This window comes from Nicotiana sylvestris, chromosome 1 (assembly GCF_000393655.2).
Source record: "Nicotiana sylvestris chromosome 1, ASM39365v2, whole genome shotgun sequence".
Taxonomy (NCBI): domain Eukaryota; kingdom Viridiplantae; phylum Streptophyta; class Magnoliopsida; order Solanales; family Solanaceae; genus Nicotiana; species Nicotiana sylvestris.
This window is the reverse complement of record NC_091057.1, coordinates 21,048,115-21,059,650: the sequence shown is the minus strand read 5'-3', so window position 1 is coordinate 21,059,650 and position 11,536 is coordinate 21,048,115. Positions and strand designations below refer to the sequence as shown.

The 11,536-nt window shown below is 36.8% G+C and overlaps 2 protein-coding genes across 6 annotated transcripts; one reads left to right on the top strand and one right to left on the bottom strand.

Moving 5' to 3' along the window:
• Window positions 1–358: 358 nt before the first annotated feature.
• LOC104226233 (uncharacterized) lies at window positions 359–7,547 on the top strand. 5 transcript variants are annotated; one of them, XM_009778174.2, is made up of 6 exons: window positions 401–451; window positions 1,397–1,535; window positions 2,720–3,159; window positions 3,255–3,699; window positions 4,889–5,419; window positions 5,899–7,545. In XM_009778174.2, the coding sequence occupies exons 3-6, from the start codon at window positions 2,726–2,728 to the stop codon at window positions 7,327–7,329; spliced, it is 2,841 nt and encodes a 946-aa protein (XP_009776476.1). In that variant the 5' UTR covers window positions 401–451; window positions 1,397–1,535; window positions 2,720–2,725; the 3' UTR covers window positions 7,330–7,545. The 5 variants fall into 5 exon arrangements, with proteins under 5 accessions (XP_009776474.1, XP_009776472.1, XP_009776476.1 ...); XM_070170418.1 differs by lacking the exon at window positions 401–451 and adding an exon at window positions 697–786; XM_009778172.2 differs by lacking the exon at window positions 1,397–1,535 and having other exon boundaries at window positions 359–451; window positions 5,899–7,546.
• Window positions 7,548–9,794: 2,247 nt separating this feature from the next.
• LOC104226232 (proteinase inhibitor I-B-like) lies at window positions 9,795–11,199 on the bottom strand. Its single transcript, XM_070170284.1, has 3 exons — window positions 11,051–11,199; window positions 10,787–10,918; window positions 9,795–10,124 (listed from the first exon to the last, which is right to left on the bottom strand). Exons 1-3 carry the CDS (start codon window positions 11,109–11,111, stop codon window positions 9,931–9,933), a joined length of 387 nt encoding a protein of 128 aa, XP_070026385.1. The 5' UTR covers window positions 11,112–11,199; the 3' UTR covers window positions 9,795–9,930.
• Between the last annotated feature and the right edge of the window lie 337 nt (window positions 11,200–11,536).

Here is an 11,536-nt window from a genome sequence, read left to right as displayed (position 1 = left end):
CGAACCCGCCACAACCCGTTAAGCCCTTAACGGGCCTCAGCCCGCGACAGCCCGCAAAACCGCCTAAACTATCAATAACATTGAAAAAGAAAAATATAAGATAGTTAAAAATAATTAAAAAAAATGAAAGCCCGACCCGCCCGAACCCGCTAAGCCCGAACCCGTACGGGCCCTATAGAACCCGAAAAATCCTAGCCTGCCACCAGCCCGTTAACTCCAGCCCGCTAACAACCCGCCCGTAACCCTAACGGGCTGATCAATTTTGTGTCCAGCCCGTCCCAACCCGCCCGATAAACACCTTTAATTTAACTTAACCCGCCCGTAATGACAGCACTCCCAAAGACACTACTAATAAAGCAGTGCGTTCTCTCTCCCACTCAGAAACGGCTAACTCAGTTCTTTAGCAACAATGGCGGCATCCAAAATGGATATTATTGACAGTGAAAATCAGGTACCAAAACCATATGTTAGGTATACAACTTACATGGGATGTCCCGCAGTAATCTTTTCAAAATGTATTGGGATGCAGCAGCCGCCAAATGTAGACTTACAATGGTTGGAAAGTTCTTTAAAAGAAAGCCAAAAATGACAGCAATCCGAGCTAGTTTCAGTGCAAAATATCCTTTGAAAGACCATGTGAAGATTGTGTCTTTCGATTCTCTACATGTATTTCTTGATTTTACTAATGAAGAGGATTATGATGCTATTTTTTTCAAGGAAACGATCATTGTTGCTGGTGCCCAAATGGAGGTTTTCCGTTGGACACCAGAATTTCACGGTCCATTTGTGAGTACTCTGATTGTGTTTGATTAGATAGCTATTACTCTCTCCAATCTCAATAATTTTTGTGTCGCTATAAAAGATTGTCACTAAGGTAAAGTGAAATAGTTTAGTTGTTTCCATACTTAGAAAAGAGTTTTTTTTTTTCTTTTGTAAATATAATGGTAGTGTTCGGGCCAATTTGTGCACATCTTGATACCCGTTGCAACAACAATAACAAAAAAAACCCAATGAAATCACACAAGTGGGGTCTGGAATAATGTGTACGCATACTTTACCCCTATCTTATGAAGGTAGAGAGGTCATTTCAGAAAGACCCTCGGCTCAAGAATCTTGGTACCTGTTGCCTCCCATCAATATAGGTACCAAGTAACTCTGTCCACAAGGCTTAGATAGATGAGAAGAAATCACCTCCTCCGCTAAGATTTAAACCTAAGACCTCATGGTTCTCCTCCCACTTAATTGGCCATCAAGTCACGTCCTTGGGTGCAATTATTAGAATATTTGTTTTAAGCAAGGAAGGTAAAAGTACAGTGGAGGCAAAAAATGCTAGGTGATTTTTCCCGATCTGCCTAAGCTGGGCGAGTTATACCGTATACGATATTTGTGCTGACAGGAGGTAGAAGGTACCAGATGATATAGTCGAGGCGTGCACAAGCTCGGACCTGACACCGCCTTCACCAAAAAAAAAAACAAGGAATGGTACAGTATAGCTGTCTGGCCATCTCCAAGTAAGGGTAAAGGAGGAGAGTTGGGTAAGTCGACACCACGTGCAATTTTTCTTTTATTGAATGAATCCTGATATATATAGTTTACACCGGCGAATTTGCACGAAACCTGGTTGATTGCCTGAGTGATTTTATTTTAAGGAACTCTATGTGAGTTTCACAATATATAGTCCGTCTCAAGTTTCGATAAACGAGGGGGTTTGGGAAGAGGGTTGGCATATGACAATGGTGCCGGTAACAGTAGTTTTATGATCAAGGAATCGTTGAATACATGAACGAATGTATATCAATATATATATATTGGGATTGAAGTGATAGTTGATAGGTAGATGGATTGAGTTGTCTGTTTAAGTGACTAAGACATTGTTTAGCAGGATGCTTTGTCAAGAAAGTTAATTCCTATGTATCTTTTACTTTGTATCTGTTTCCTGTTACACGTTGATAAGTTTTTATATGGACTGTCAATTACTTTGTTAAACTGATAAGTGTTGGGGTTGTTATCAGCATTTAAAATGGTGCCGGTAACAGTAGTTTTATGATCAAGGAATCGTTGAATACATGAACGAATGTATATCAATATATATATATTGGGATTGAAGTGATAGTTGATAGGTAGATGGATTGAGTTGTCTGTTTAAGTGACTAAGACATTGTTTAGCAGGATGCTTTGTCAAGAAAGTTAATTCCTATGTATCTTTTACTTTGTATCTGTTTCCTGTTACACGTTGATAAGTTTTTATATGGACTGTCAATTACTTTGTTAAACTGATAAGTGTTGGGGTTGTTATCAGCATTTAAAATTTCAAAGATGAAGAGCAATTATAGCCTTTGCTTGGAAATGTTAAATTGCAATTTTAGGAGATGCTGACCAAGGAACTCTTTATGTCTGAGCTTTAGTGTTTACCATTGTTGCACTATCTTTGGATTGAAAATTGGGGTCTTGGCTTTTAGTTATTGGCATCAATAGTGTAGTTTCTGTGCTGTATTAGACAATTGCATATACTGCTATTGTACTGCCTAGCTTTTGCTTTCTTTTGTGATCTAAGTTGTAGTCTTTGTCAAATAGTGTGTGCGGAAGCTCTTAGTTGACAATTTTCTTTTTGAGTTCCAAGAAGGTAAGTGAAAATTCTTATCATTTTTGCCTTCTGAAGGAAGTGCTTGTTTTGGAATAGTGTTTTGATGTAGTTTTTCACGGTTACCATGTAATGCAGACAAAAATGAAACCGGATAATCACACAGCTAAAGTAGAAGGCAGGGATGAAACACTTGGCATTATGGAGCTAGATAAGAATGAGCATATTGGTGGTGGAAATGAGTACGGGAGTAAGGAGTCAGAAGCAGCACCTAAAAACACACACATACTGGAAGATGGTTTATATATTTCTGATTCAGTAGATTGTGTCCCAGAAGCAACTCATTCTGATTCCGCGGAAAGAGTCGCAAGTCCTGTCAATTGCAGTACTGCAACCTCTGAAATACAAGCTTCTGCGGAAACTAGTTGCAGTGGGTCAAGTGGCCTTTCATTTGCTTCCGATGGGATTGCAGGAGGAATTCCATCTGTTATGGATGATAGTTCATCGATGTGTTCCACAGACTCAATGTCTTTCAGAGGGACTTATTCAAACCATAACATCCAAAAGTTGTATGGCAGGTAAAATGTTTCTGCCACTTATTTTTTGGCATCCATTTGGATATCTTTTGCGAATGTCTGTGATAGTTTTAATTCCTGGTGCTTCAACTTTTTAGAGGGTGGAAATATGGAAGCAAGTCAACTAGTAATGCAGCTGATTGGGCCAGTGAAAAACTTAATCAGCCATTAGATGCTCTTCCAATAGGTGAACACCATGAGGATCGGAAATCAAGACCTCCGATCCAAGTGCAATATTCAACCTATAGGGGACGCCAGGCAGTAACCTTTCCAGAAAACTACTGGGAAAGCTTAGTTCCCGATTGTAAGCTCACTTTGATTGGGAATTTCTTCCAAAGGAAGCCACGAATGAAAGAAATCCGAGCTGATTTCATTGCAAAGAACCCTCTGAAAGGCCAAGTGAAGATTACGCATTACACTTCTCAACAAGTATCTCTTGATTTCACCAATGAAGCAGATTATGACACTGTTTTGTCCAAGAAAACGCTCACTGTTGCTGTCATGCAGATTTCCTGGTGGTCGCGAGATATCCATCATGAAGTAGTGAGTGCTTTAAATCCAGTTTGGATACCTCTACTTAATTTATCATGGCACCTCTTCTAATGCGAAGCACTTTAACAACTGTGGCTCTTACCATAAAAGCTTTAGCCTTTGTTTTTTGCATAGTCTATGGTATTTGATTTTGCGTAGATATGATATCAAAATAATTTCTATTTACAGTTTATCCCATATATTTAAGTGAGGATACTGAGATAGTGTTTTGCAGGAGGTTTTGTCAAGTAGATTACTTACTGCATCTTTATGTTGCCTCTGTTATCTGTTATACATTGCTGAGTTGTCGCATGGACTATGTGCTACTTTTTTCCATTAAAGTGCTGCAGTTCTTACATTTGTGCACACCTCGAGCACAACGAATAGTTAGATACTAAAATTGAGTCCGTTTATAAGCTATTTATATTTTGGCTAAAAGGAGCAATATTTATCCTTGCTTGGAAGTCTTTTTGTCTATCGGTAACAACCTCTATACTTTCTAGGCAGGTGCAAGGGGTAAGGTCTGCTAACAAACTACCCTCCCTAGACCCCACTTGTGGGATTATACTGGGTTTGTTGTTGCTGTTGTTGTTGCTTGGAATTCTTTTTGGGTGAAGCGCAGTTATGGGAAATGGCAGACTAAGGAGCTCTTCACGTCTGAGCTCTATAAATATCTTTGGTTAGAAAAAAATATGCTTAGTTTTAATTATTGGCGTCATAGTGTAATTTATGTGCGGTGTTCGACAATTGCGTATGCTGCTGTCCTACTTCCTAGCTATAACTTTTATATATTTTTCATCATTGAGCTTGATATAAAAACTGCTTATGCAGAAACACGATATTCACTGGGAGAATGTGTAGAAAAGGATGCATTAATAGAAGCAGAATTGAATTTTAAATCATTTCGTTCATTCTTGGGGTAACTGCACCTCCTTCAACCCAATAAGAAAAAGAAATAGAAAAAAAGAGAGCCTTTAGATTAAGAAATCAAATGAAAGAGTGTAAAGAGATAATTGCAACGTATCGGTGCTGGGACAGATTAAATGTTATAGCGAATTAGTTAATGCAGAAGCTCTTATTTGTCAGTTTTATTTCCACTGAGAGGGTTAGTGAGAATGTTTATCCTTTTCACTTCGCGGAAAAGTGCTTGGTTCAGAATTTTTATTGAAAGCCTTCTGTCATTCTTACCTTCTAATCCCAGGGTAAACAGGAGTGGAAAGCAATGGATAAGGAGAGAGATGTAAAACCTGGTATTATGGAGCAACAGAAGACTGAACTAGATGAGCTTATTGGTGGTGAAACTGAGTACAAGATTGATGCTCCAGAAGCAGTACTTGAAACGCCAGACATACTGGGAGAGGTTTCAGATGTTTCTAATTCGCTACATATCGTTCCAGAAGTAGCTCATCCTGATTTTAGAGACAATGATGCAAGTCCTGTTAATTGTGATACAGACACCTCTAAAATGCATCCTTCTATAGGAATTACTTGCTGCCAGTTAAGTGGCATTTCAGCTCCACAGAATATGATTGATGGAACAAGTCCTTATGTTATGAACGTTAATTCATCAAAGTGCTCCACATACTCGATTCTTTCGATTGTTACAACTGGACTATCTTCGAACGATAAAGATCAAAGCAAGTCAATTCGTGATGTAGCTGATTCCGCTAGCAAAGCACATAGTCAGCCGTTAGATGATCTTCCAGAAGCTCGGCAACAAATGTTGAAGAAGGTTGCTATCTTCTCTTTTTACCCATCGTCAATTTACCTTCTGTGGATCCACTATAATTTGTCCCAGAAATAGTCGTGTCACCTAAAACATTTGTTTTATTAAAAAGCTTTTACTCTGTTCCTTTCTTTTTGTCATTTACTTTATGTTGGCGTATAGATTGGATAAAAACGAAATGTAAGGAGAGAGAGAATCTGTGGCAAGTTTAGTCTCCTGTTCATCTTTATATTCATGTGAGGAATACTATATCCTGATATACTGGAGAGCGACCATGTATTTTGCTGGCACGCATGCTTGTTCTTCCTTAGTTTATGTGTACATTAAGCCTTCACCATTTACAAAGTCCCCGCGTGTACATTAAGCCTTCACCATTTACAAAGTTAGAGGAAAAATGTTCTTTTCTGTGGACGCCATGATTATGTGTATGTCATTTTTCAATGACTTCCAATTTTTATATGGCATTGCTTTCTAATTGTATGCAGGATGTAGCAGTTTCACATCAGAGCGAGCTGACTGAGTCAGATAGAGAAAGACATTCCTCGGAGATACCAAGTGTAAGTTCTCCTCCTAGAAGCCCTCCAAGAAGTATAGGCTCGGTCATTCAGTTGATGTCCAAGTTGAAGGTCTCAGTCACAAATGATCCTAACTCAGTTAAGAGATCGACCTCAGATAACTCCAACTTGACTCAGAAATCAGTTCCCTTGTTTAATTCAGCTGAAAATGCTGTGTTACTGAGTGTTGATCCTCATAAATCCATAGAACCAAAAGCCATAGAGAAGCCCTTAGTGCGGTCGATTTCTATTACAACTGAGAATTTCCCATCTAATCAAGTGACTGCCTCTGCTACAGCTGAAATGCCCATGCCACTGCTCCCAACATTACCATTATTGGCTCATTCAGTGAGTCCAGCTGCTCAGTTATGCGCTGACCCTCCAACAGCCATAGACACTTATGTTCCTCAGTCTTATCCGAATGGAATTGTGGGCAGTCATATTTTTGGAAGAAGCGAACAAGCTGGCAGTGGAAGCATCTTTCCCAGCCCAAGCCAAGCGTTGCATCAGCACAGTCTTGCTCAGCGGCATAGCCAGCTCAATTCGTATAAAGTAGACAAGAATGCGCACTTGGATCAAGAATCAAATATGATTGCCGGGCCAACACAACTACAATCGCTATTAACAACCTCAGTAAGTGACACTACAAGCTCAATCCGATACATGGAATGTCTCAAGAATCATGCTGCAAGTATGGGAGGGCATGCTATCGACGGATGTGGAGAATTCATGCCAAGTGGAGGAGAAGGGACCCCAGGAGCCTTAAAATGTGAAGCTTGTAATTGCCACAGAAATTTTCACAGGAAAAAAATCATCAACCACCGACAGATGGCCGGCATTGGGTCACATATTGAACCGAGAAATAATAGCAATAGCCGCAATATACACAAGCAATCCCCGATTTCTCAGCAATACCAGCATAATTACAGCTATTCTCCTAGTTCAGTGGTTAACTCTTCAGATTCATATCCTCAACTACCTTTACCAATCTCTGGCCAGATATGTTTACCACAGGGCTTGGAAAAAAAAGAACCTAGTTTAATTAGACCAAGCTATTCATATGAAATGGTGAATCATGATACCGTTCAGCAATGGGAATATTTCTGGAGGGACAGAAGTAGGAATACATCGATAGATCATCCTTCTTTACGAAATGAGAATCAGAATTTTGATATGTTCAAGCCTTTAAACTACAGAACCTCTGATAACATTCCCTCGGAATTTGCCAATGAATTTCCACATCTTGACATCATTAACAACTTGCGATATGATGAGCATGGAAAGGGAAGGACTTTGATGCCAAACTCAGGCTTTCAGAATTTGAGCAACGGTTCATACCATCTGAATGGCCATTTCACTTAAATGAGTGAAAATTGGGATGTCTACTGGTCTAAGTGTAATCTCTCTGATCTTTAGTCTGAAGTGATTCTGCCCTTTTGTGGTTCCTTTTTAATCTTTTGTAGAAATGTGGCTTTGACATCAAGCTGATCTGGGATTTTTGATGGTTTAAGAATTTTGCCATTTCATTAGTGCTGAAGTTTGGTAATTAGTTCATTCTCTGTGTTGTTATGATCGCACCCGTGTCGACACGACACTAATATGAGTGTGAGTATAGGATCTGTACCGGATCTGGTCAAACAATTTTGGATACTTTGACCACGATGGGTAGAAAAATGCGAGATGAGATACAGTTTGATTCACGAAATCAGAACCAAAACTAGGGTAAACTTGAAGAAAATAACATACCTTATCTAGGAAAGCACTCCTTTACTTATCTACAACTTGAAATATAAAAAAAAATCCACACTTTACAAGCTGTGCGTAAGTATTCGAAAAAATTTCTCATAATTTAGAGATATTTTTATATTTTTTATTTTTTTGAATTATTTTTAAATGGATCCCTGCACCCGTATCTGTACTAGGATCCGTGTCCCCGAATCTTAGAATTTACATCTCGAAGGATCCGACCTTTAGATCCGCATCCGTGTCCGAGCAACTTAAGTTATGATGGCAACAGTGTTTCATCATCTTTAATATTTTGTCATTTTGATTGGGAAGTGGTTGTCACACTGGTAATGGTAAGAGGGATATTCACAGGAGATATGAAGGTTAAAGTAAATCTGCAATTCGACTTGTCAAAATTAAAATGATTCATCATATGATTCATATCTATTGCTAGGGGTCGCAAACGGGCGGGTCGAAAAATGGATAAATTATGCGATTCGACTCGTATTTGAGACGGATAAAAATGGGTTATCCGGCGGATAATATGGATATCCATATTATCCATCACTTTTTGAATATGATCATTTAGGGGAGAATCCCAAATTTGAGGCTTTACAAATATAAAAGTTAAACACATTAGTTATCCATTTGGTTAACCATTTTCTAAGTGAATAATACGAGTATTATCCATATTCGGCCCGTTTTTAAAAAATTCATTATCCAACCCATTTTTTAATGGATAATATGGGTGGATAACTGTGTAAAAATTGCACGGGACGCCCTATTTGGTCCCCCCCATTTAACCTATACCCATTTTTTTAAAAAAACTTTTAACTTGTACCCACTTTTTAAACAACTTCAGCTCCCTTTCTCCTCCTCCTCCTTCTCCCATTGATCTTCATATCTCTCCGAAACTTAACATTGATGTAACAATATCTCTCCTTCCGTGGCTTCACTCAATTCCTCAGAAGCTTTCTTACTATACATAATTAAAATAATTGTAACATAAGTTCATTTAACTTTTTCGTATACTCTTCAAGATGAAATACTGTCCGGTAGCCAGGACGACTAATTAGAAGTGAAAATTTGGCATTTTCTTCCTTCCCTGTTTTGTTTTTTTAACAGAAACGTGAGGGGAAATCAATTTTTTTAACCTATTCAAAACTTTATTGTTCGTTTACTAGTTACAAAAAAAAAAATATAGATAAGCCATCTTACTATACATAAGCAAGTTCGACAGTTACAAAACAAAAACTTCAGCGCTAGAGCTGAACTTCAGGCCCGGCTACTAGAATGCTGAAGTTTTGCGTGATTGTCTTTGCTACTTCAACCCCGTATGCTGAAGTTATGCGAAAAAGCGGGTACGCTTGCAATTTTTTTTACAAAACGGGCACAAGTTAAAACGTGACACAAAAAACGGATATAGATATAAATGCCCCGATAACTGTTTTCTTTTAACTATTTTACTACCTCTATCTATTGCTATCGTTTGATGATCTTTTTTTCCCTTCAGAAATCTAACCTTACTATACCAGTTCGCGTTTGCTAAGAAAAATTCAGTTTGCGACGTTGCTAAGAAATGAGATAGTTTAATGCATTCATATGAGCATGTTAACAGTAAAAGGGGGAGGGGGAGGGGGAGGGCGAGTTTGAATTCAGGATAAATTCGAACTGATATCATGTTATATTATGTAACAATCTCATCTAAATATTTAAGATGTACATAAAAATTGAGGCATTTTTGTTTGCATATTAATTATATCTTCTATGCGCTTCCTCAAGTGCATCGTGGATCTTCTTTTTTTTTTTAAAGTCAAATATGTTACCATATTTTCATGGATGAATAGTAGTAGGTAGAGACTCGACCTCTGGACTCTGCCTAAAATATACAATATTATTGAATTATATGATCATCTCATTTAAGAATTTAAATTTTTAAGCCAGATATACTAAAACAATAACGTCTTCAACATTCTACCAGGCGGAGCTACGCCTCTGTGTACGTCAAATTGCATAACAAACGAAAAAGAAAAGCAAAACTGGAAAAGTTACAACATAAAAGAGAATGAGGCAAGATAATTATAATACATGCATAATACAAATTAAATAACCCACACTTAGTTTATTTATTATATCGAAATAGTAGAGTACATGAAGAGTACACTATGGAACACCAGTACTCTATTTCTTAATTCTTGGGTCTTGTTATTCTAAATCTTCCATAATAGAACTATTTAATTAACCCATTGTGGGAGTAATTTGAACAATGAGTTTCCAGTTAACAACCACAAAAACTCGACCACAAACATAATTCAATGGTTTAACCATACCAGGGAACAAAAACTGAACTTTGGCTATGGGATTTTCTTTCTCAATTATTTTCTTAGCAGTCGCCGCTGGCTTTCCCACAAGTTCAGGCCATGATTGCTTTCCTATAATTAATAAAATATAATGAGACAAAATTAAAAAGAATATATAGTACGTGATAATTATACTTACAAAAAAACAATTATGCATAAATTGTAAGTATGTAACCATCATGGAACTTTAAGATCTCTATGGAATAATTAACACAAAGGACTTTTACATTATTTTATATTCGCCCCCCCCCCCCCCCCCAAAAAAAAATAACATAAACTACTATTTTCCCTAGCTCGTGTTTTATTTTAAAATATTATTAAGAGAGTTTACGTTGTACTAATAGATGAAAAAAATATTTGAACAATCAAGTGATCACTTGTAAAATAAGTACAAGTAATTCTCTATATATAATAAACATTAATAAGAGTCAACCTATTAAAATTGATAACTAACTTTCTGTCAGATGTTAAACTACATTGATAACACAAATAATCTTTACGCTATAAGTATATATAATTTAAATCCTTACTAATAACTTTAAAAAATACAATAGCTTTGAAACTAGGGGATAATATTATTTGTATTTACATACTATTGGAACGAAATGAGTTTAATTAATTAGTGTAACATTGTCAATGAGGATTCATCGTACAATCGTAATCAGGTTATTTGAGACTCAAAATTAGTTATTGTTGTTATTTTTAACTAAAAAAAGAAAGAGTATAGAACAAACCTGGGCAAATAAAGGGTTTAGAGACATCATCAAGTGTTTTCACTTGGTTTTCTTTTGCCATTGGAAATCGCAAGACTTCTATTTCATCACTCACTTCGAATATCAGATCTCGTGCCGTAAGAGGTTGAAAAACTGTAATTAAAATAAATAATTCACAAAAATAATTACTTTTTTGAAAGATAATATAGGTAATAAGTTCTGCTTTTCAATATTTGAAATAAAATAAAAATAAGTAGAAATGTGCATGAGAAAGGGCTAACGTACGGGATGCAAGAAGCAAGAAAGCAACCACATGAGATAACTTGACCATAGTCTTCCGCTCCATTGCCTTTGCTTTGAAAAATACAAAGAAAGAAAATCCAAATTGTATCGTGTTAAAACTCACTGATGCCAAGGGATATTTATAGAGAGTTAGTACCTCATTTACGTGAGTTATTTATTCTTTCAACCACCACTGTACTGGGCTCGATCGAACTCAGTAGCTTTTATTCAAACAGTGTATTTGATATTAACAAATTCATTCAATATGTGTCAATATTTAATGTAGAACCTTGTTATTGTTAACACTTGAAATCGTTATTTTAAGTAGGCATGTGGACATAAAAATTGTAATTTTTGAAAGGAAATAGTATTTGTATTTAAGTTGAAAAAACATTAGGAATTTGAAATTATGTTTGTACATGCATTTCACTTGAAAAAATATTGCAGTTTTCTGAGTTGGGAAAAATATTCTGAAAATTTTGAAAAACT